The sequence below is a fragment of the Poromitra crassiceps genome (assembly GCF_964638095.1).
Source record: "Poromitra crassiceps genome assembly, chromosome: 23".
NCBI classification, from domain to species: Eukaryota; Metazoa; Chordata; class Actinopteri; order Beryciformes; family Melamphaidae; genus Poromitra; species Poromitra crassiceps.
In genome coordinates, this window is record NC_139639.1 from 1,017,501 (window position 1) to 1,040,768 (window position 23,268).

Here is a 23,268-nt window from a genome sequence, read left to right on the forward strand (position 1 = left end):
GTGTGTGTGTGTGCGTGTGTGACTGTATGTATGTGTGTGTGTTTGCATGCGTGCCTGTGTGTTTGCGTGTGTGTGTGTGTGTATGCTGTAGTACTCAAGTGAAAGGTAAATAGTCCAGTGTGATGAATAAGTCAGAACTCTACGCTCACTCCCCTGCTTTGAACTCACAACAGCGGAGAGAGAGAAAGAGAGAGAGAGAGAGAGGGCGGGAGGAGAAGCCTGGAAGTGAAGTAGCAGTGAGGGGAAAGACGTGGGCGATATTTTGATCTGTGATCTAATTTTAGCTTGGCATCGGCTTCAAATAGAAACCCCCTCCATGAATATGCATGAATGGAGGGAAGAAGCTGCTCCTGCGTGATGCAGAGGGAGACAGGGATGGAGAGAGAGAGAGGGGCTGCGCTGCACCTGAAATCCTATTTTTAGCTGCAGTGCCGCCTCTCTCAGTCTATTCCCCACGCGTGGGGGGAGGCTAAATTTAGCTGCATAGAGACAGAAGCGTGGCGCAGCGACCAAAATAGAAACGACGAGTTTATGGTCAGCAGGTTCGTGGAGCACGCAGGACCAGCCAGGGGAGCAGCATCATTAGCGGGGACAGAAAGAGAGAGGGATGGAGAAAAGAGAGAGGGATGGAGAGAGAGAAAAGAGAGAGGGATGGAGAGATGCAGAGAGTCGAGCCCCAAGCATAGGCACAATTAGAAAGTGTATATCCAGTAACCGGGGAGGGGCGACGCGCTCTGCTTACCATCCAGTTCTCTACCCAATATAGGCTTCATATTGTCACAGGTTGGACTAACTGTGTGTAACTCATTCTGGCATAATTAACACACAAACAGAGCCACAGGCGTACAGTTGTCTATTCTGGGTCACACATTGTACGGTGAAAAGCAACAGGACGGAACGTATGACCTCTCTGCATTGAACACATCAAACACTCTTTCTCCCTAAAGATTCATTCACTCACTCACTCACTCACTCACTCACTCACTCTCTCTCTCTCTCTCTCTCTCTCTCTCTCTCTCCTCCTCTCTCACTACTCTCTCCTCTCGCTGGCTCCCCTCCTTGGCTATGAATAGCTCAGTCAGTGTGTCTGTATCTGTCACATGAATGGAGGAACGGGGGCTTCTGCTCAGCTGCTGTTACATAACAGCCAGTAACACAGCAACGTGTTGCCTCCGTGCAGCATCCTATAGGCAGAGACAGCAGAGAGCGGGGGGGGGGCAGCATCCTATAGGCAGAGACAGCAGAGAGCGGGGGGGCAGCATCCTATAGGCAGAGACAGCAGAGAGGGGGGGCAGCATCCTATAGGCAGCATCCTATAGGCAGAGACAGCAGAGAGGGGGGGGCAGCATCCTATAGGCAGAGACAGCAGAGAGGGGGGGCAGCATCCTATAGGCAGAGACAACAGAGAATGGGGGGCAGCATCCTATAGGCAGAGACAGCAGAGAGGGGGGCAGCATCCTATAGGCAGAGACGGCAGAGAGGGGGGGGGCAGCATCCTATAGGCAGAGACAGCAGAGAGGGGGGGGGGGCAGCATCCTATAGGCAGAGACAGCAGAGAGGGGGGGCAGCATCCTATAGGCAGAGACAGCAGAGAGCGGGGGGGCAGCATCCTATAGGCAGAGACAGCAGAGAGGGGGGGCAGCATCCTATAGGCAGAGACAGCAGAGAGGGGGGGCAGCATCCTATAGGCAGAGACAGCAGAGAGCGGGGGGGCAGCATCCTATAGGCAGAGACAGCAGAGAGGGGGGGGGCAGCATCCTATAGGCAGAGACAGCAGAGAGGGGGGGCAGCATCCTATAGGCAGAGACAGCAGAGAGGGGGGGCAGCATCCTATAGGCAGAGACAGCAGAGGGGGGGGCAGCATCCTATAGACAGAGAGTGGGGGGTGGAGAGAGGGATGGAGATGGGATGAATGGGATGTTTGCATGCAGTCAGTGTGTCTGTATCTGTATCTGTCACATGAATGGAGGAACGGGGGCTTCTGCTCAGCTGCTGTTACATAACAGCCAGTAACACAGCAACGTGTTGCCTCCGTGCAGCATCCGAGGCAGAGACAGCAGAGAGGGGAGGGTGCAGCATCCTATAGGCAGAGACAGCAGAGGGGGGAGGGCGCAGCATCCTATAGGCAGAGACAGCAGAGAGGGGAGGGTGCAGCATCCTATAGGCAGAGACAGCAGAGAGGGGAGGGTGCAGCATCCTATAGGCAGAGAGTTGTGGGGTGGAGAGAGGGATGGAGATGGGATGAATGGGATGTTTGCATGCTACAGTTGGTGCATGTATGTATGCCTACTATTAGAGTACTGTAATCAGGACGTACTGTAGGTTGCTGTGAGATCACATTTGTTATATTGCACTATTATGGGCATTGAGTCTATTGCTGGCTGCTTTACTTTGATCGATATATTGACAGAATTGTGAAACGATAGTATTCTGTTCCGAGATTTTATACAATGAAATAATGTACAATGCATACAGTGGGCTGCAGTTTTCAGTTACTACTCAACTGTTACTACTTTTGCGGCTGTAAATATGATCTGTTCCCTCATCTTGTGCTACTCTCTCAGGGTAAATCTATTGTTAGCTATTACAGCAGTCTGTCTAGGGACTTGTGATGTACTGGTGACTTGAATAATATTTTGGTAGTTGTATTATAATCCCGTTATATTATATCAACAGACCTCTCCGGCTACCTCTCTTCTCTTATTCACGATTCCAGTTTTTGTTTGCCTTGGGTTTTCTGGCTTTGGGTATTTTTCATATTTCAGTATCGCTTCCCCCTCGCTCTATTTATTTGAGAAAAGATCGAGTGCGTGACTTGCTATTTGCCCGTCCAAAATCCTCCACGTTTGGTTAATGGGTGTTTTGCTAAAAGCATGGATTCCTACTCTGGAGTTCCTCAGACTGTTTAGAAAAGGAGTCGCGTTGCCAAGCGGAGCTCCAGGCACACGAGTTTGCATGTCAGGGAACAGAGGGGGCTGTGGGAAAATAGAGATGTGGATGGAGCCTGAGACGTGCCCACACCATGAAAAGAAATGCCCTCTCCGTGCCTTTATTTGCTGTTTCTCCTCTCTGTAGTCGGATCACGTTTGATCAGGAGGAACCCCTCCTCACCTGAGCACCGGGCTATTTTTAGACTCGCTCACATGACCCCCACGTCAATACTCTGATGCTAATTTTATACCAGCGGTCCACCGGCAGTCCTTGAACACACACACACACACACACACACACACACACACACACACACACGCACACACACACACACACGCACACACACAGGGCTGGGGCGATATGGACAAAATCAAATATCACAATATTTTTGAGCAAATACCTTGATATCGATAGTGTGACAATATTGTAAGGATGACTATTGTTGCTGTCTCAAAATATTTAAACAATGAGATTTTTTGATACATAATCATCAGTCATGTGGATATAATGACTAAGTGGGTAACTAAAGGATAATAATAGAACAGCTAGAACAGTCTGGTAGGTTCACAGAATTACATCACTTCACTGTAATACAGCAGCCTTTAACAGCAGGAAAACACTTATGCCATAACATGATAGGATATCAAGGCCATGTTCACATTACAGGCAAATCTGATTTGCTGATAAAGTCATTAATCATCATTATCTTGATTGGTTTCCCAAATCTGATTTGGGAGTGTGTCCGCACTGCCACAAATCAGATTTTCAAGTCGGATCTGTGTGTCCAGACCTAAACAGCCTATCTGCATGGGTTGCTATGGTAACGACGTGGGCGTCAGTAAATACGTACGTTGGTGACGTGGTTTTCCTGCGCAGAAGCATTTGATGACGAGTTGCAAGTGACGTTCGAATCAGATTTGGTGGATCTGCGCGTCCACACTGAAGTCACATCAGTCGAAAGCAGATTGGAAACTACCTCCATATGTGGTTTGGGACAAGTGACACAAATCAGACAATAAGGGGGTTTCTGAGGAATTTCCTGAGCAGAAGTGCTCGCCACCCAATCGCCCAAAAAGTGCAATTCTTACAGAAATCTCCAAATGTCAAAAGTGTTTGATACCAAATCACAGCATGAATTCTTCTATGGTGTTCCTCAAGGTCTTGGTGTGGTGGTATTTTGGAGGGATATCAGTCAGCCTGCACCATAGTTTAATACAGTACAACAGTTACATGGTCAAAATACATGAAACCGGAATTGTTTATTTCATAGATAACAATTTTAATTGACTGCCGAACTGGAAATGTCCCCAGAAGAAATCTGGTCACCTTAATGTGAATGCTTTTGATATTTTCTTTACTTAACGTGTAACCCACAGCACAGTTGAGAAGTGTTCACACACTCAAGCCTCTCTCTTTTTAACCTTGAGATCCGTGTCTCAAACGATGCCATGTTGGGTCCTTGAATTTGAGGCAATTGGGCCTGGAAAGTCCTTAAAAAGTCCTGCATGCAGTGTCTGTGGTTCTCACACTTCTGTCAGCGCTGGTTGTATCCACTCTTGTCGTTGTCATTGTGCTGTTGTCACAGACACCTTCTTAAATTAAATGTTGATTTTTTTGCGGGGGATATTAGTGCGATAACTCCTTTCCCACATATTTCACGTTGGAGTGTCCTTTTTGTCACCTTCCGAAATGAGTCATTTTTAGCTCTCATTGTGGTCTCTATCTATTTATACTGGCTGTGCGTCGTCTAAATTACACTACTTCCTGTTTTATGGATAAAACGGACAACGTTGCTGAAAAGCTGTTACATGAATGATGAATGATTGTGATATTTATAATTTTGGATTATTGTATGCATGTAGTTCCTATTCTCCCACTGATTTCAATGAAGTAGACCCGGTCTGTACTCCAAAAATGATGATTAAATGAGATGATTAAAGTCTTGGTTCTAGGTTTTCCAAGAGAGTTGCTCAACTTCACAAATATTGATTGGACTTGGCTATAAGAGTCAAATATATGCAGTGTTAGATTTCTGTCCCCCCGCAGTGAAATCTACAGACTCTGGATCAGTTTCCATCCATCCATTAATTTCTCCATTCGTTTGTCCCTCTGTGGCTGTCACACACTGCACATTTCATGCAACACCCATAGGGTTTTGATGATGGGACTTGGGGGAATAATGTATGACATTGATGCATTGCAGCACTTTCACAAATGACACTGATTGGTCCAAGGTAGGGCTGCAATTAACAATTATTTTCATTATCGATTAATCTGTTGATTATTATCTGGACTAATGCCCATTTGTAGGTGGATGATACAATATTGTATTGCAGTTTCTGATCAGCTAGCTGTTCTCCAAGCTGCATTGATGGATCTTAAACGTGGGTGAATGTGCATCAAACTAAATGTATGTTGTTCTCTAGAGACACAGAGATTTCTTTTCTATACAGAAACAGATCTAACTTTCTCATGTTTTGTGCGAAAAGAATTGTTGAAGCTGTTTTTCTCTCGGTCTTGGATTATGGTCATGTCATTTTGATGCATGCCTCTGCCACCCCCCCCGCTGGATGCCGTTTGACCATTCTGTTCTTCATTTGATTGCTGGTGATGTTTTTAGAACTCATCGTTGTATTCTGTCCTGTATGGTCAAGTTGGATGGTCTTATTTGTCTGTAAGATGCTGCAAACATAATGTTGTTATTTGTTTAAAAGGCTCTTATTGGCATTGGCATCATCATTATCTTTCGTCTTTGTAGACAGCAAGACAGCAATTTACCAAGTGGTCAAGGCAGGTGCATCATTTGTAGATTTTATATTCGAATGGGGAAATGACTACATTGATGAATGATGATTTAACAGTGGCAGCTCTTAAAGCCATGGATGAATGAATGATGGATGGATGGATGGATGGATGAATGGATGAATGGATGGATGATGGATGGATAGATGACTTCCTACAAGGCTTCTCTCAGGCCTTTTCCACTGGTCAGTGATTTCACTCTTTTGGCAAGCTCAGCAAGTATATATATATATACTGTAGCTCCTCCTCCTCTGTATCATCATTACAGCTGAGTGTCGAATAATGCTTGTGTGGCATAAAAGGACAAACCTAGTGTTAGACTAAGCCATAAAACTTATTTGTTTTCTGTCATCTAACCTTAATAAATTCTCCCTCTCTCTCTCTCTCTCTCTCTCTCTTGCTCTCCCCCCCCTCCCTCCCTCTCTCCCTCTCTCTCTCTCTCTCTCTCTCTGTGTAGTTTTGATGTGGAGAATGGCTTGTCGGTGGGGCGCAGTCCCCTGGACGCGCAGGCCAGCCCAGGCTCTGGTATGGTCATACAGGCCAACTTTCCCCATAGCCAGCGGCGGGAGTCCTTCCTCTACCGCTCCGACTCCGACTTTGACCTGTCGCCCAAGGCTCCCTCCAGAAACTCCTCCGCTGCCAGCGACCTGTAAGTTCACTTCCATGTTCATGTTGTCGTCCGCTTATTTTTACTTTACTGCTCATTTTGAACTGACATCAGTGAGTTTACTTGGAAAGAGGCACGGCATGTCACTGTGAACGCGAGTCCCTTTACTTAAAAAGAAGAAGAAGAAGAAGGGGAAAAAAAGTATGACATAGAGTAACTGAAACTGCTGTCGATGAGATTGTGCGTTTTTGTCAAGAAGGTGCAAGGTTGTGCATGTTTTGTGCTTAATGAATCCATATCTCAACAGTCCTCACTGTAGATGACATTTTGTTTACCTCTGCAACGAGATGTTTTCGCCCCCGTTGTCTGTCCGTCAACTTAGAACTGATTAACTTTCCACGCCCACTGGCCAAAAGGGGGTGTGGCAAAGGGCGTGTCCAATCACAAAAAGGCGCCTAACTTCCACACGTATTCACGTAACACCATTGAAACTTTGTAGAAAGGTTGGCGTGGGTATGCACTTTACCGAGTGCCCTGGAGTTTGCTAATGTAACAAGGCTGTTATGGTTGTGAATAAAAGGTATTCACCTCAATTTATGTATGTTTTTTCCTCAATTTAATTATGGAACTGAACTAGGGTATGGCAGTCTTAACGTACTGTACCCTCCTCAAATCAGTGCCTGCTCCATAGGTAGCCCACTTTATTTACCTATACCTACTCTTGCAATATAGCTGGTCCTAACTGCATTAATGCACTACACCTGTTTCAATCAGACTTGTATCCTCAAAATGAAGAACACGTTTTGCACAACTTGAGTATGAGGAAATTACGCAAAAATCGCCTTTTATTATTATGTGATGAAACCTCCTTAATACTCCCATGAAAAAGCACAAACAGCATGTCTGAAAAGGTGGTATGCTATGATGATGCTGCCTCTTCTGTCTGTCACCTTTCACCTCTAAGTGCAGCATGAAATGTCTCAGCACCAAGACCCAGAGATGGGGACTTGAACTTGAGACTTGGACTTGAGTCGCACTTAAGTCACACATACTGTACACACCGTGACTTGAGACTTGACTTGAGACTCGTCGTCAAAGACTTGAGACTTGACTTGTACTTGAAGGTTTGGGACTTGTGAACAATCTTTATTTTTATTTATTTTATTAAAAAAAAAAAAAAATTGGTGCGTTAACATGAAGGAAATGTCTACTAATGTAATGTCTAATCATACTGTATTCTAATAGATAAGGAGTGAGGATAATATAGTAGCCTATACATCTTTTGAATTCCACAGTTTTAGCTATGCAGTGTTCTAAGCAGACCGGATGGCATGCAGCAGATGATAGAACATTCATCCATAGGGACTTGAGACTTGACTTGGACTTGTGACCAAAGACTTGAGACTTGACTTGGACTTGCAAAAAATGACTTGTGAGCATCTCTGCCAAAGACCTTGGTAATACAAGCTCTTGGATGAAAAGTGTAGTATTATCATGTCTTAAGACCTTGAATACAAGTCTAAGGATGTACAGTACAGACATGTTGTTGTCTGTTCAATAGACACTTTTTCTTTTTTTCCCTTCTGTCCAGTGGTGGTCTTCCCTGCACAGAGGTTCCCGTATTGGAGGGTTCATATGGTACATTGGTTAGAGTGTTGGCCCCCTTACAAACTGCAGCACACAGTTGTGGTCTCAACTCCGAATGCAAATTTGAAACTGGTCGTTTTGGCGTTTTCCTTGGATTCCTAGAGAGAACTCTGGAGCCAGAGGAGCTCGCCATTTTCGCCGGTGTTTTCTCTTTCCATCGCTTTGTATTGACATAGTTCAGCCCAATTCTGCACAGTGAGTTTGCACGGATTCACCGGAAATCCAAGAAAAACACATTGCTAAGAAGAATCTACCTTGAGCGCATTGTGATGCAATTCTTGTCCCAGTCTGTCAATTTTAGCAGCTCATAATGCAATATTAAACCATAGCGCGCATCGTGCGGGTTTGGAAAATCCACAGTCAGATCTCCCGTCTTGAAAAGCCCCATATTACCGTGACCAGCTGTTCTTTCCATCCCGGGGCACTCGCATGTCAACTCTGCTTCACTAGGATTACAACCAATTGGAAAATTGGTTTTACTTTTTTGTGTTCTGTTGTTTCTTTCTTTTCTTTTTTTGTATTATGTTGTTTGTTTTGTCCAATATATCCCAGTCAGAGTCAGTTTCCCCCCCCCCCATCAAAATGTGTAAAAACACCTTTTAGTTTGTGAAGTAATCAGTCACAGGTCTCCTCATCTACTCCTGCCTATCTGTGTTTGAAGGGAAGAAAGCTTGAAGCACTGGGAAGTCAACTGGTTGTCATCTCGGTGAGAAGAACACGATCCAACGAAAAGACAATTAAAAACACTGACTTTGTCCCCTAAAGTCCTCTCCCGCCTTCCCGCTCGATGGTTTCATGACCACTTCCCACTTCCCACTTCCCTCCTGACAAAAGTGACTAAAAAACGAATCGCTTGGTTTTTCACCTGTGGTCCCGTTACGACTCCCTAAAACACCCCTTATTTTTTTGTTCATTTGTTTGTTTGTCTGTTTGTTTGCATGTGATGCTTAAGAGACAACTAAGTATAAGAACACGTGTCTTTATTTACTTGTGAGTATTTTCCAGGTCACACTTCTTACATATCACCCCACCCTTCCACCAACCCCATCCTTTTCCTCACCGACCCTACTGTGTGCATGACACCTTTTTTTGTTTGACTTAGCTGCATAATTACAGAATGCTGAAGAAGGCAGCGCTGAACAAGGATCGCTGACAGCTAATTATGTCCTCAAGCTGCCAGATCTCAGACAGCAGTGTCTATGAGAAGGTCTCAGACAGCAGTGTCTATGAGAAGGTCTCAGACAGCAGTGTCTATGAGAAGGTCTCAGACAGCAGTGTCTATGAGAAGGTCTCAGACAGCAGTGTCTATGAGAAGGTCTCAGACAGCGGTGTCTGTGAGATGGTCTCAGACAGCGGTGTCTGTGAGATGGTCTCAGACAGCGGTGTCTGTGAGACCTGTCTTTATTGTTTAATAAACGGCAAATGATAACCTCAGCCTTAGGTGCAGTTTGATTTACTCGGTTTCTTCCGTCGTAATAAAATTGTTGCGGCTTTTTTAAGCAATAAATAATAAAACAACATAGTTCTAGTTCCCAATGTATCAGAGCTTATTGATTGGCCCTCTTGTCTGTGTTTGATGTGTTTTGTTCATTGCTGTAAGCCTGTTTCTCCTCTGTGTCATCTTCTGCATTGTAGACATACAGAAGACATGATTGTGACTCCATTTGCACAGGTGAGTCATCTGCAACAGGTAACCCTGTCCAAAAGTAAATGATGAATATATTCCGTTTTCTCTCTGCTACTGTATGTGGAAACGTGGTAAACGTTCACTGGATCTTTGTAAACGATACTAGCTTCCAGACGCTCTCTCTCAGTCTCTTTAGAGAGTAGGCTCTGCCAGCCAGCAGAGCGAGCAGTGGTATATTCTCGTCATGGACTGTGACTTGGCTTGAGCAGTTCCACCGGAACAGCCCTTAGTCTTCTGTTGGCGCAGTGACAGTGCCAAGAGGCATCCCGCCGGCATGGCATGGCACGGCTGGCCCTTACGCGGGTAGTGCGTCACACTTGTGCTCACTTTACAATGAGAAGTAAGCGGTGAATCCGATCCTGCCGGATTCAGGCTGCGCCGATTCGCATGCTGGCTGATAAGGCCTCTACGTGGGTCGAGTCTGGCCACCAGATACTCGCTCGTTTGTTTGGGCTTCCTCTGGCTTGTCAACATCATTCACATTAAGAAGATCTTGACCTAGTTCAAGATGAATGAAATGAAGGCATTTCCAAATGTCCGAGAGATGTGAATGAAAGGACATCTCTCTCCTCGTGCTTTCATCATAACGAGTCCGAAGACATGCTCTCACAAGCTGCTGACACGGAAACAAAATGTAATTTCATTGTGACACCACAATCGACCTAGCTGCATTGACTATATCAAGTCAAGGCTACAAAACTATACTATGTCTTCTATAACTAATTCCATTATCTCACAAATGTTACGTTCTTCGCATTTTATGAACTAGTGTATTCAGTGCTGCTGACCCTATCTTGTAGGTCCTGGCCAGCCTGAGAACAGTCCGAAGTAACTTTGCGGTGATAACTGGCCAGCAGGATCGCACAACCAGCAAGTAGGTTTTTAGAAGATGTCCTTGGCTGCTTAATACATCTATTTGCGACCTCACTGTATTTACCTGTACCTGTATTTACCTGGACCTGTGTTTCCACAGGACCAGATCCTCAGGCAGCAACCCACCATCCATGTGCAAGACCAGCCTTGCAGGTCAGTGTTGCTATGAGATCAAACACGTTGACCCTGTTCCTACAGAGAGACCATGATGACATTAACATGAACTGTGACATTTACGTCATTGGTAAAAAATGCTAAATGTATTTATTTGTTAAATATTTAATATTGTATTTATTTGAAAGGGACAATGTACAGTAAACATAAATGTCACCATTTGATGCACCGTGCCAGATTATCGCTGTAATCTAATTTGCATCCCCTTGGAAGAAACAGCACAATAAAACAGTCGAGTAAAAACACACAAGTTACACAGTTCTACAAATTAGCAACGCACAAAACATGGAGTACAACACTACACACGCTAGCACATCAGCCTCGTATCACAGATGTGTGCTTGTTAAAGAAAAAGCAGATCAAAAGAAAGCAAATCATGGACATCATTAGAGATGATCAGTCACTGAGTACAGAGCTGAGCAGCTTTTAACAGACTTTTGAAGTTGCTTTTGAAAGTGCTGATAGAGCTGCACACATCATCAACAACATCGTCGTCAAATTAATGAGAAGTTAATGAATTGCATCCACAAAGGCAAGAAATCCAACATTTTGTTCCTGATCACAAATCAGATGTTCCTAAACTATTTCAGCCTGGGACACAAACAGGTGTCCAGGGGCGCCGGAAGCAGGGGGACATGGGGACATTTTGTCCCCCTTAAAATTTGGTCCCCCTAAAAACTTTTTTTATTTATATTTTTTTCCAAAATCTGAGGGGGCAACTGCCCCTGACGCTTAGAGCCCACTTTACACTGTTTACACAGCCTGTGATGCTTGTTAAAGCCGTGATCGTTGTGGGAGTATTACACCTGAGGGACAGACAGACCCGGACTCTGTACTGCACTCACTAACGCACTTTAGGATGGCTTGAATGTGTTGTCATTGGCTGCTGCTATAATCGTATACGGTTATTGTTATTTTATTTTTGTGTTGAGATGACAAGTTTTGCACTGTGTTTCGAAGTGATAATAATAATAATAATAATAATAATAATAATAATAATAATAATAATAATAAGTTCAGTGTTTCTGCCTGTGTTGCTGTCTGTTGTAGTGTAATTGTAAAATGACCTAAAGAGAGAGCAGGTCACCAAGTGAGTGAGAAAAGGAGAAAATACTGAATAATGACATCACTACAGTATAATCCTAATGTTAATTTAAAATTAGATATTCCTCTAAATATGTCTAAAAATCATCCAAACGCCAAAAAAAAGTAAATTTTTCTTGTCGGTGCCGGCAAAAACAGATAAAAGAAAAAGAAAAAGAAAAGAAAGAAAAAATTAAATAAAAATAAAAATGGTCCCCCTAATTGTAAACTCGTTCCGGCACCACTGCAGGTGTCCTCTCTTGTTCCAGCCCCCCAAACGTAGCAAAGGTTTTTGTGGACACAGCCTTAGGCTTGCAGCACAGGTCTTTTTGAAATATGAATGGCATCTGTAGAGTCTCTGAGAATGAAATCCATGTCGTAATGCCATGTTGTGTGTATTTGTGACAGAGGAGCCTCACCAGCAGCTGGCCATCGAGACGCTGGATGAGCTGGACTGGTGTCTGGAGCAACTAGAGACGCTCAAAACACGACACTCCGTCAGCGAGATGGCCTCCAACAAGGTACACTGCTAGCACAGTGATCCAGTATAGTACCATATGCCTTGGTAGTTACAGTATAGTACCATATGCCTTGGTAGTTACAGTATAGTACCGTATGCCTTGGTAGTTACAGTATAGTACCATATGCCTTGGTAGTTATTACAATCAGTGTCACTACACCCCCCCCCCCCCCCCACACACACACACACACACACTTGGGGCCAGTGATGTAGTCGAGTCCAACTCGAGTCTTGAGTCCTCAGTGTTCGAGTCCACCAAAGTTCACCAAAGAAGAGTCCAAGTCAAGTCCCCATTACCTGAGCCCGAGTCCGATTCCGGACTTACTGAACATGAGCGTGAATCTACATGTAGGTGGAACACAAGTGACGGTATTAATATAGCTATAAATATCTTATGCCAAATTATTAGGGCCTATATTACAAAAAAAACGAACAAAAACAAAAACAGTCTTCATCAATTAATACCGCTGTGACGCCAGCAGCTCTTGCTGAACGAAGCACAGACAGACGCACACTGCTGCCAATATATTCCTATTCAGCTTAACAACAGTGCCGAGCTCAGGACAAGGCTGCAGCTCGCTCTAACCTCTGCTGTTCTTCACCAGCCTCAGGGGCTATTAGTCATGTGCGTCGTGTTTCTGTGTTTAATGCAGCTCGACTCAAACTCCGCTAACAAGGTACAGGAGGTCCACTGACCCTGAGCTCAGCTGTGCTACGATTCAACCAGGTCCAACCCAATATGAATACGCTTCATTAAATGTATTTGGAAAATAACTTGTATTTATCCTGTAAAGTAAAGAAATGAAAGTATTTGGATCTTCATTACACTGACAATGCACAAGGTAAAAACGACTTGATATGTTCAATTTTTGTTTTCTAATTGTTAAAATATATTGTTTTTCATATAGCCTAGCCAACACAATGTTTCCTCTACTGCCACTGCAGCTGCTGCTTAGGTTGAGAGAATAATGGCCAGTCTCTTAAAATCAAATTCATCTTTTCAGATTGGTGTTCCCCTTTTTTTTCTTTGCTGAAATGCGTCCCCATTTTTTATGACAATGGATAATAATACAATATCACTTTCATCAATGTTTAATATATATATAAGTGATTTTTTGGCTGTGCACATTTGTTTTTTGCCCAAATTAGAATGGCTTCCAAGTCCAAGGTATTGTGTGTGATGTACTCTTAAGTGCGATCAGCCTTTCCTGAACCTAAACAAATCTGAAAGCTCACTCATACAAATAATCCATCAGCGTTCATGGAAACATGAATGGAATCTCCCATCCATCCTCATTCCATGAATGAGCGGGATAGTTTCTTGCATGCAAATAGAGACTAGACACACACACACACACACACACACGCACATGCACACGCACACGCACACGCACGCACACGCACACGCACACGCACACACACACACACACACACACACACACACACACACACACACACACACACACGCCCTTCCCCCCACTCATGTGCAGAGAAATGTGAATGAGGTAGTGGGAGCCAGGGATGAAACAGCATCCCCTCATCCATCCATCCATCTTCCCTCCGTGGATCCCTCTCCTCCTCCCTTCCCCCACCGATTAGGCCGCCCACGCAGCATACACGTGTGCTTCATACTAACACACACGTCGCACATACTGTACACACACACACACACACACACACACACACACACCTCCCATCACATACACCGCCGTGCTGATACTACCGTTACACACGCTACACACACACACACACATGGTGGCGGACAGAGCTACCCCCCATTGCTGCAGATCAGTGAATGAGCAGCTTCAGTCAGTGGGGAGGAATGATCCATGCTGGCACTTGGTTGGGAACAAAGGCGGGGCACACGGGAGGCCTGCGCACACATCATTATATCATATGTGTTGTTACATAATGAGGCAATAAGCGGAAAATAAGAAAATCCTACTGATGAAACGTGCACCGACAGCCCGTCCATCATTACCCACATGTGTGTGTGTATGTAGATGAGGTGCGTTTGATCTTAAATTGGATGCACGTGCCCGCAACTTTCAATTAGCATAAGGAAACGCCCCAATCAACTGATTTAAGAGCAGCAGAACCAGGTGCCCTCTGCAAAGCACCAAACCAACAAGCCACAGCTATTTGACAGGTGACGTTAAATTGCGTGTGTGTGTGTGTGTGTGTGTGCGTGTGCGTGTGCGTGTGCGTGTGCGTGTGCCTTTTTGCAAGGGGAGACAGTGTGCGGGAGTTCTCTTTTCTTTGGAAACAGTTGACATTCAACAATTCAACTGTTTCACTTTCTCTGTATAGATGTTTGTCTGTAGATGTTTGTCTGTAGATGTTTGTCTGTAGATGTTTGTCTGTAGGTGTTTGTCTGTAGATGTTGAACAGATTATGTTTGCTTCCTGTTTCACACGCCTGATTCTCATCCCCCCTGTGAGTTTATGTGATAACGGCTATTCCACAAATACAAAAGGCGGATAAATAGTTGAGATGGGTTTTAAGGCTGGCTCACACTACAGGATTTTCGGGCCGATTTATGCCCGATTCACCCCTCCCGAGAATCGGAGGAGAAATCTGGCCTGGCAGCTTGCCAAGCTTGGTCGGGCCCGACGTTCGGCACCGATTATCTTGTAGTGTGAGCTGTTTGCAGATCCAATCTTAAGCCTCCCGATCTGCTCAAAGCCTCATCGGGGCCGTCCCGATCATATCAAACATGTTTGATATTTAGGACTGAAAATCTGCGCGAATACATCATTCTGCTGCTGCGCGAGACTCCCGTCGTTAATTGACGCGGCTCATTTGATGCGCTACCTACCTACCTATCTAACTACCGTGAGATTCATTTGTTTGGCGAGACGGGCATGAAAATGAGGAAACGAGAGAGAGGTGAGGTGGGGGCGGAGCGCTTTGGTCACTGCTGGAACCCCAAAAACGAAACAGGTTCGTATGACCGGGCATCAAGGTGATTATCCTGCCGATAATCTTAATAATATCCTGTAGTGCGTGGTGCGCCACATTTACAAATCTTGTAGTGTGTGCATGTTTGAGATTCTAGGGAAGATAATCTGGGAAGATTCTCCTGTAGTGCGTGTCACAGCCAGATTTCAAAATCGGCTAAGATTGTCAGAATCCTGTAGTCTGAGCCCAGCTTAACCGTCCACTGTATCTCTGGTCATCACAATGTGAGACTAATGTTGTTCCACACATGGACATCTACCTCTTATCTGTTATGCTGAGGCAGATGGTGGTACAGTATTCAAATCATAATAGCATCAAACCACTGCAGTCATATTTCTGCATCAGAATCATTTTGTATTAGTCCCATCTTCCAATACATTCCTCCTAATGATCGATGTGTGGTACCCACAGTTGTGGTACATGGTGTACTTTTTTATTTTTGGCTCCATGAATGAAATCCCCCCCCCCCCCCCCCCCCATCCATTCAAGGCTTTTCCTTTACATCTTCTTCAAACTTGGTGCACATGGTGCGTCCCCCGACCCCCGCCTCCAAAACACCGGGCCCAACCCACTTTGTGCGCCTCCCGGCCAATAATGGCCCTCTGCGTCTCCCAGCCTCTGCTGCAGCAGGCGCCGGATTGGCTGCTATTCTTAGGCATCTTTGGAAGGAGGCGGAGATTGGAGTACCGCGTTCTCCCCTCTGTTTACACACACACACACACACACACACACACACACACACACACACACACACACACGGCAGAGCAGGCAGTCAGAGAGTGAATGAGGGAGAGAGCGGGGGAAGCGAGGGAGCAGGCGGTACGGGGGGGCTTCTCTGCCTCGCATCCTCGCATCCCGCATTCCCACAGCCAGGCTTCCACTCTGGACATCCTCTAAACATTGAGTTTGTGATCGAAGCGTCCACAGCCGATAACCCGGCACTCACTCACCAGTGGACCTGTCTTGCTCGCAGTGGAGGTGCTCAGGCAAGCAGCGCAGGAGCACAAAGTGTCCCTGCTGCTGTGGAACAGGCAGTGTCAGAGGACAGGCACAAAGCTCATTCCCTTTGATTTTGCGTGACTTTGTGCTGAAATGCCAGAAGTCAACGACTTCATCTCTGTCTCGTGGATGTTCATTCAGGTAAGGAAGGCGAGCGGGCTGCGTCGGCTGGGAGGAGGTGGATGAGACTGCTGCTCACATGCGCTCACATGTTGCGTGTGTTGTGAATGAGTGTGGAGAACAGCTGGTGCAGAGGTGACAGCCAGGACTGTCCATTCACTTTTCATTTGTCCATTGTTTATTTTCAGAGGTGTGTGTTTGTGTGTGTGTGTGTGTGTGTGTGTGTGTGTGTGTGTGTGTGTGTGTGTGTGTGTGTGTGTGTGTGTGTGTGTGTGTGTGTGTGTGTGTGTGTGTGTGTGTGTATGCCTGTGTTCAAACGTGTACATAATGTGCATGTATGGTATGCAGGAAGTTTGGCTGCATGCATGCCTATGTGTGAAACTATGTGTGAAATCAGGCATGCGCTCCTCTGTGCACAAGAGTCCATTCAGTAGTTTCTGTACCGTGTGTGCAAACATGAGGACGCACGAGCGCGCGCGCGTGTGTGTGTGCGTGTGCGTGTGCACACACACACACACACACACACACACAACACACACACAAACGTGCGTGCCTCGACTAAGGAGTCTAGGGTATCTGTTCATTGTGTATTTTAAAACAACTGTCATAAATAAATAAATTCATTCATTCAGGTCTTAGCAAGTCTGGCTAGATAGAGTGTGAATGTGTCTTCTCTCCAAAGCTGATTCTTGTCTGTATTTCGATGTGTTTCTCAGAGACAGGGGATATCGCTCGTCCTCCTTTATTACATAATGCCTTTGCTGCTGTGAGCGAAGCCTCTTTGCATTCTAGTGAGCTTACCGCTCGGCATATTGGGAGTGATACCTAGTGCCCTTATACGCACAGCAGAATCAAGGGTTGTCAATTGCCTCGTGGGGCATGCAGCAGAGCATACACAACTAGATGCTACAAGTGCATCGCTGCATATAAGCTGTACACATTTATACAGTATGCAAACTCACACTCCACTTTGTCACTCTTTTTAAAACATTGATGCAGCTGACGTTTGATATCCAACATTATGACATTGTTTAGGATCCATACATGAAAACATCATGTGACACATAGATACAACTGTATGTCTTACTTTTAATATTATACTGTAATAATGAATAATAATAATAATTATTATAATTATAATAATTGATTGGATTTATATAGTGCTTTTCAAGGCACCCAAAGGGCTTTACATATCTGTGTGTTTAGTGTGTGTTTAGTGTGTGTGTGTGTGTGTGTGTGTGTGTGTGTGTGTGAGTGTGCGTGCGTGCGTGCGTGCATGTGTGTGTGTGTGTGTTAGGGGGATCAATTCAATTCAATCACAAGAACAACAAACACCAAACAGAATAGAAACATATAAAAAAATAGAGATATATAGAGAAACAGATGATAAAAGCACAGGGATTACAGTTATTCCACCATGGTCATTTTACATACAGGCTAGAGCACCAGTGGTTCCAAAATTTGGATGAGAACCTGACAGAGCTCATCAAATCACCCACCACCACCGATGTGCAGCACGGCAGCCAGTGTGTGCCAGCAGCACGCTCACCACACATCAGCTATCACGGTGGAGAGCTGAGGACTGAATGTGCCAATTGAATATGGAGGGATGATTAGGTGTTCATGATGGAGGGAAGGAAGGCCTGTGTGGGAACCTACACTCTCTGATCTTTATTGAGCGCAGAGAGTCAGGAGGACCTGGGTTTAACGGCTCATGTGATGGATGCTGCTGCTCACTCACAGGACAGAGTCCCCTGTCTTTGAAATGTCTGTGCGAGTGAGCTCACTTCAAGGTTCTAAACTCAAACCCTTGATATAATAATGACATCATGGCAAGTAAAATAGCTTCTGTTTGCATCTGTGCACAGGTTAGCGGGACGAGTGTGTAATCAAACACGTGGTCGTTTGTGTGTGTGTGTTCCCAGTTCAAGAGGATGCTGAACCGAGAGCTCACCCAGCTATCAGAAACCAGCCGCTCAGGGAACCAGGTGTCTGAGTACATCTCCAGCACCTTCCTAGGTAAGATACCTCCACTTTATCCTATAACAAGAATATGAAGTGTGTGTGTGTGTGTGTGTGTCTGTTAGTGTGTGTGTGTGTGTGTGTGTGTGTGTGTGTGTGTGTGTGTGTGTGTGTGTGTGTGTGTGTGTGTGTGTGTGTGTGTGTGTGTGTGTGTGTGTGTGTGTGTGTGTGTGTGTGTGTGTGTGTGTGTGTGAGAGAGAGAGAGCAGAGAGCACAGCTATGCCATTTTACGTGCAATCAGGGTGAATCTTTCAGGAAGTGTAGAGAACGCCCCTGCGGGTGATCTAACGGAGATGGATTTTTAAATAGAGCTGAGTAATTGCCCTAATTACCTCATGATTGATTGCCCTCATTACCTCATGATGTGATGTCACTCAAGCAATGGTGACATCATTCACTGATGACATCTTCTTCTGTGGTGTTTTATGGCATGTTGCATTACCACCTCATTCTGGATTTATCTATCCACTGTTTCCTACCTTCTGTAAAACTCGATCGGTTCCTGCACTGATGACATCACTCACTGATGACATTATCATTGAGTGCTCGAGTGACATCACTGGTGACATCACCAATTCTATACACTACATACGTGATATCATCAGTGATTTATGATGATTTGAGTGTGTCCCGGAGGCTTTGGAGACCACTGTGCTCCAGACTGGGGGGGGGGGTCTAACTCCGAGGGGTCCACTAGTATTAGAGAAGTTGTAGATGAAAACATGTATGTATGAAAACCTGGTGTGCTTCTAATATAATGTCTGCAGCATGTTAGACTGCAGTGTGAATACTTTGTCTGTTTCCATCGGACAGAGAAGCAGCATGACATGGACATCATGTCTCACCCCACCAAGGAGAAGGACAAGAAGAAGCGCCCCATGTGCCAGATCAGCGGTGTGAAGAAGCCCACCCACAGCCCCAGCATCGCCCCCTCCACCATCCCGCGCTTCGGGGTCAGCTCCACCCAGGAAGGACTCCTAGCCAAGGTACAGGGGCGAGTTTACAACATGATCCATATGTTAGGACTAGAAGGTGTTTTATAGAGTGCAGACTGGAAACTTGTGAAAGCCCCGACAATGTCTGGGAGGACTTCTCTGACTATGTAAATGGTTATTTGTCCTTTATCGCGCAGTATATTGTACATTTGTGCTTATTGTCCTCTGGCAGGAGTTGGAGGACATAAACAGATGGGGTGTCGACGTCTTCAAGGTGTCTGAATACTCTGGGAATCGCCCACTGACGGTCACCATGTACAGCATCTTCCAGGTAATGTTGAATTCAACATTCAACTTATTTCACTACAAATTTAACAGTGTTAATTTACCATTTACCATTTACCATCTATGTTGGCAATGGCATCCCAAGTATCATCATACTATTATGGGATGGGATGCGAACGGTTGTATTATGGGATGTGCATTTCCCAGGCAACGACACACGTTGACATGTTTTGGAACAGCGCTGCACGCTGGCGCAATGCTCCTAAAAGCAAAATGCTTATTGTTTTGAATGATTTGGCATCTTCTATTACTGTCCACTGTCAACACCAGTATTGTTGTATTGTAATAATATGCCATAAAGGTTTATTGAAATTTTGGGGAGAGCAGGAAAAAAAAAAAAAAAAAAAAAAAATCAGGCCTGGCGGGGGCGCTGTTGGCCTGGCTGGCCCACCAACCCTGTAGAATGGAGGGGAAACACTGCCTAATAGAGATATTTGGGAAGGGAGTAAATGAATGAATCAGTCGATCACTTAACAAACTATAATCAATTGTACACCTTTGCCTTGACTGACCCAGTGTCTGGTGTGTTTCTGTAGGAGCGTGACCTGCTGAAGTCGTTTAAGATCCCAGCGGATACCTTCATCACCTTCATGATGACGTTGGAGGACCATTACCACGCGGACGTTGCCTACCACAACAACATGCATGCTGCAGACGTGGTCCAGTCCACACATGTCCTGCTGTCCACGCCTGCACTGGAGGTAGAGAGTCACTCTGCTTCATCTAACAGAAGGAATTCATAGATGTAGATTAAAAAGAAGACAACACATGTTGGGCATCCGGGTAGATTCCCTGCCTAGTGCCTACCATACGAGGGTCGCAGGTTCGAGCCCCCGTGTTTCTCTGGCTTGGTCGGGCGTCCACACAGGCACAGATCTGAAAAAACAAACAAAAAATACGGGGTGGGGGGGTGACGTGATGTCCTGTCATCAAACCCCCCAATGGAGGTCAGGTTGGCTCTTTGCATTTAATTATATGGCCTAATAGAGCTATAGAAATTCGTAGAAATTTGTAGCAGTCTGTTATTATTATGTAAATACACCTTTATTTCAGTGGCTGGTGGCCCAACGGTTAGAGAAGCGAGCTTGTGACCAGAAGGTCGTCGGTTCAATCCCCGGGACCGGCAGGATAAATCTGGGTGGGGAAAGTGAAAAAGCAGCGCTTCCCCCTCCCTCATTACCACCACTGGGGTGCCCTTGAGCAAGGCCCTTAACCCCAACCGCTCGAGTGGAGCTGCTCAGTGGCCAACAGATCAGACTGTGGTTGTACTGGTCAGCTTCCAGGTATGAATGTATGTGTGAATGTGAACAGGGCACTCCTGAAAAAGAGAGCATTGCTCTCAGTGAGACTCCCCCTGTATAAATAAAGGTCAAATCATTTTTTTTTTTTTTTTGCCAACATCGGGCTATTGGATTTGTCACTCTAAATAATGATACAGGCAGGACACATGTATTTCTTTTTTTTAAATAAAGCTCTTATAGCCTACTTTTTTATTTCACCTTTCAAACGTTAAAACATGTACCGGTAGCTATTTCAAAACTGACAGTAGTCATATACAAATATGGACACCTACACTGGTTGAGTACCTGAACATATATTGACTGTCCCTGCCTTCTTGTGTGTGTTGTCCAAGGCTGTGTTTACTGATCTGGAGATCCTAGCCGCTCTGTTTGCCAGTGCCATCCATGACGTGGACCACCCTGGAGTCTCCAATCAATTTCTCATCAACACGAGTGAGTTTTTCATAGAAGCATAGGGATTCTGTGCATGTGGGTGGGTTAGGGTTAGGGTTAGGGTTAGGATTAGGTGGGTGGGTGGGTGCTGTGTGTGTATGCCCATTGACGGGGTGCAGTATGGCTGCAGGTATGCATGTGTCTGCAAATGATTGTACCTTTGCATAGGTTTTACGGTTTTTCACGTTTACAATGCTTATTGTACATTTGCAAAATATGTCAATGAGTCTTGTCTGTTAAATGAGTAGTAATGGACTATGTTGTTGATAAGCGTTTGGGCCTTGCTGTCTTCAGACTCGGAGCTTGCCCTAATGTACAACGATGCGTCGGTGTTGGAGAATCATCATCTGGCTGTAGGCTTCAAGCTTCTGCAGGAGGAAAACTGTGACATGTTCCAGAACCTCAACAAGAAACAGAGACAGTCGCTACGCAAGATGGTCATCGACATGGTAAGGCAACTTTTGCAGAGCCTTCAAGATTAGTCGGAGTATTGTTCTTGACTTAGTTTCAGAATTATCTTTTCCATTGAATACTTAATGTTAATTTAACCAGTTCATACAAGTTTTATTCTATTCTATTCTATTTGATTTGATTCTACGTCAGCCTAGTGTAGTCCGGTCTAGTCTAGTATATTAATCATCTCTGGTGTGCTGTATTGCCTTACTTGCAGGTGCTGGCCACAGACATGTCTAAACACATGAACCTACTGGCAGACCTGAAGACCATGGTGGAGACCAAGAAAGTCACCAGTCTAGGAGTGCTACTGCTGGACAACTATTCAGACCGCATACAGGTGAGAACTATCGATTCAATCTTTCATTGTTAATTTGGAATCAATTCATCATGCCAGTCTGATTGCGCAGACAAGACTACAGTTCTGTTCATGTTAATAAAGGAACTTTTTTACCCCCCCCCCCCACAAAACAACAACAACAAAACAAAACATGCAAGCAGACACTCATAAATAGACAGAAATAATGTGTCCAAAAGGGATTTCATCATTGGGTATTGATGACACACTTGTCTTGTTGTAACCCCAGGTCCTTCAGAACATGGTGCACTGTGCAGACCTGAGCAACCCCACCAAGCCCCTGGAGCTGTACCGGAAGTGGACCGACCGCATCATGGTGGAGTTCTTCACTCAGGGGGACAGGGAGAGGGACAAAGGCATGGAGATCAGCCCCATGTGTGACAAGCAGAACGCCTCCATAGAGAAAAGCCAGGTATACACGCTGTTTCATTCATGTCGTCTATTCTAAAACACCCTTTTGTATAAGTGGATATGATCATTTGAACACCTTTCCTTTCTCCAGGTGGGTTTCATTGACTACATCGTTCACCCACTTTGGGAGACGTGGGCCGACCTCGTCCACCCTGACGCTCAGGACATCCTGGACACACTGGAGGACAACAGGGAGTGGTACCAGAGCATGATCGCCCACAGCCCCTCGCCCAACCCAGAAGGCCAGGATGAGGAGGACATTCCACCTGGAGCTTCAGGGCTAGAAGGTATCGGCTCCACTTCCGGCGATAAGTTCCAGTTTGAGCTGACCTTGGAAGAGGAAGGGGAGTCCGATACAGAGAGCCCACCTGAGGAGGAGGAGGAGGAGGAGGAAGGGCACCGCGGGAGCAGGAGGGCTGAACTGTCCAGGACTGATTCTGGCAACAGACTTGATGCTGGGTCTGCACTGACTCACCTGCTTCCCATAGTGGCCACTGCTGGTGTGGGCAGGACGTTTTCCTCAGACTCTGATAAAGACTTGGCAGAGGACAGAGGAACAGACCAGGAAGGGTCCGCTGGGGCATCGCGCCTCAGGCTAGGCACATAG

General features: G+C 45.4%; 1 protein-coding gene across 1 annotated transcript in view; it reads left to right on the forward strand.

Moving 5' to 3' along the window:
• The window catches only part of pde4ca (phosphodiesterase 4C, cAMP-specific a), a gene marked incomplete at its 3' end in the record, with an annotated part of 68,170 nt that extends 44,902 nt beyond the window's left edge, over positions 1-23,268 (forward strand). The window contains exons 2-15 of the mRNA XM_083659176.1: positions 6,191-6,382; positions 9,623-9,659; positions 10,475-10,548; positions 10,654-10,700; positions 12,213-12,325; positions 18,330-18,423; positions 19,240-19,412; positions 19,594-19,692; positions 20,243-20,407; positions 21,340-21,439; positions 21,734-21,888; positions 22,110-22,232; positions 22,480-22,662; positions 22,753-23,268. Of these exons, the coding sequence (XP_083515302.1) occupies positions 6,191-6,382; positions 9,623-9,659; positions 10,475-10,548; positions 10,654-10,700; positions 12,213-12,325; positions 18,330-18,423; positions 19,240-19,412; positions 19,594-19,692; positions 20,243-20,407; positions 21,340-21,439; positions 21,734-21,888; positions 22,110-22,232; positions 22,480-22,662; positions 22,753-23,268 (2,071 nt within the window). The remainder of the gene's footprint in view (positions 1-6,190; positions 6,383-9,622; positions 9,660-10,474; positions 10,549-10,653; positions 10,701-12,212; positions 12,326-18,329; positions 18,424-19,239; positions 19,413-19,593; positions 19,693-20,242; positions 20,408-21,339; positions 21,440-21,733; positions 21,889-22,109; positions 22,233-22,479; positions 22,663-22,752) is intronic.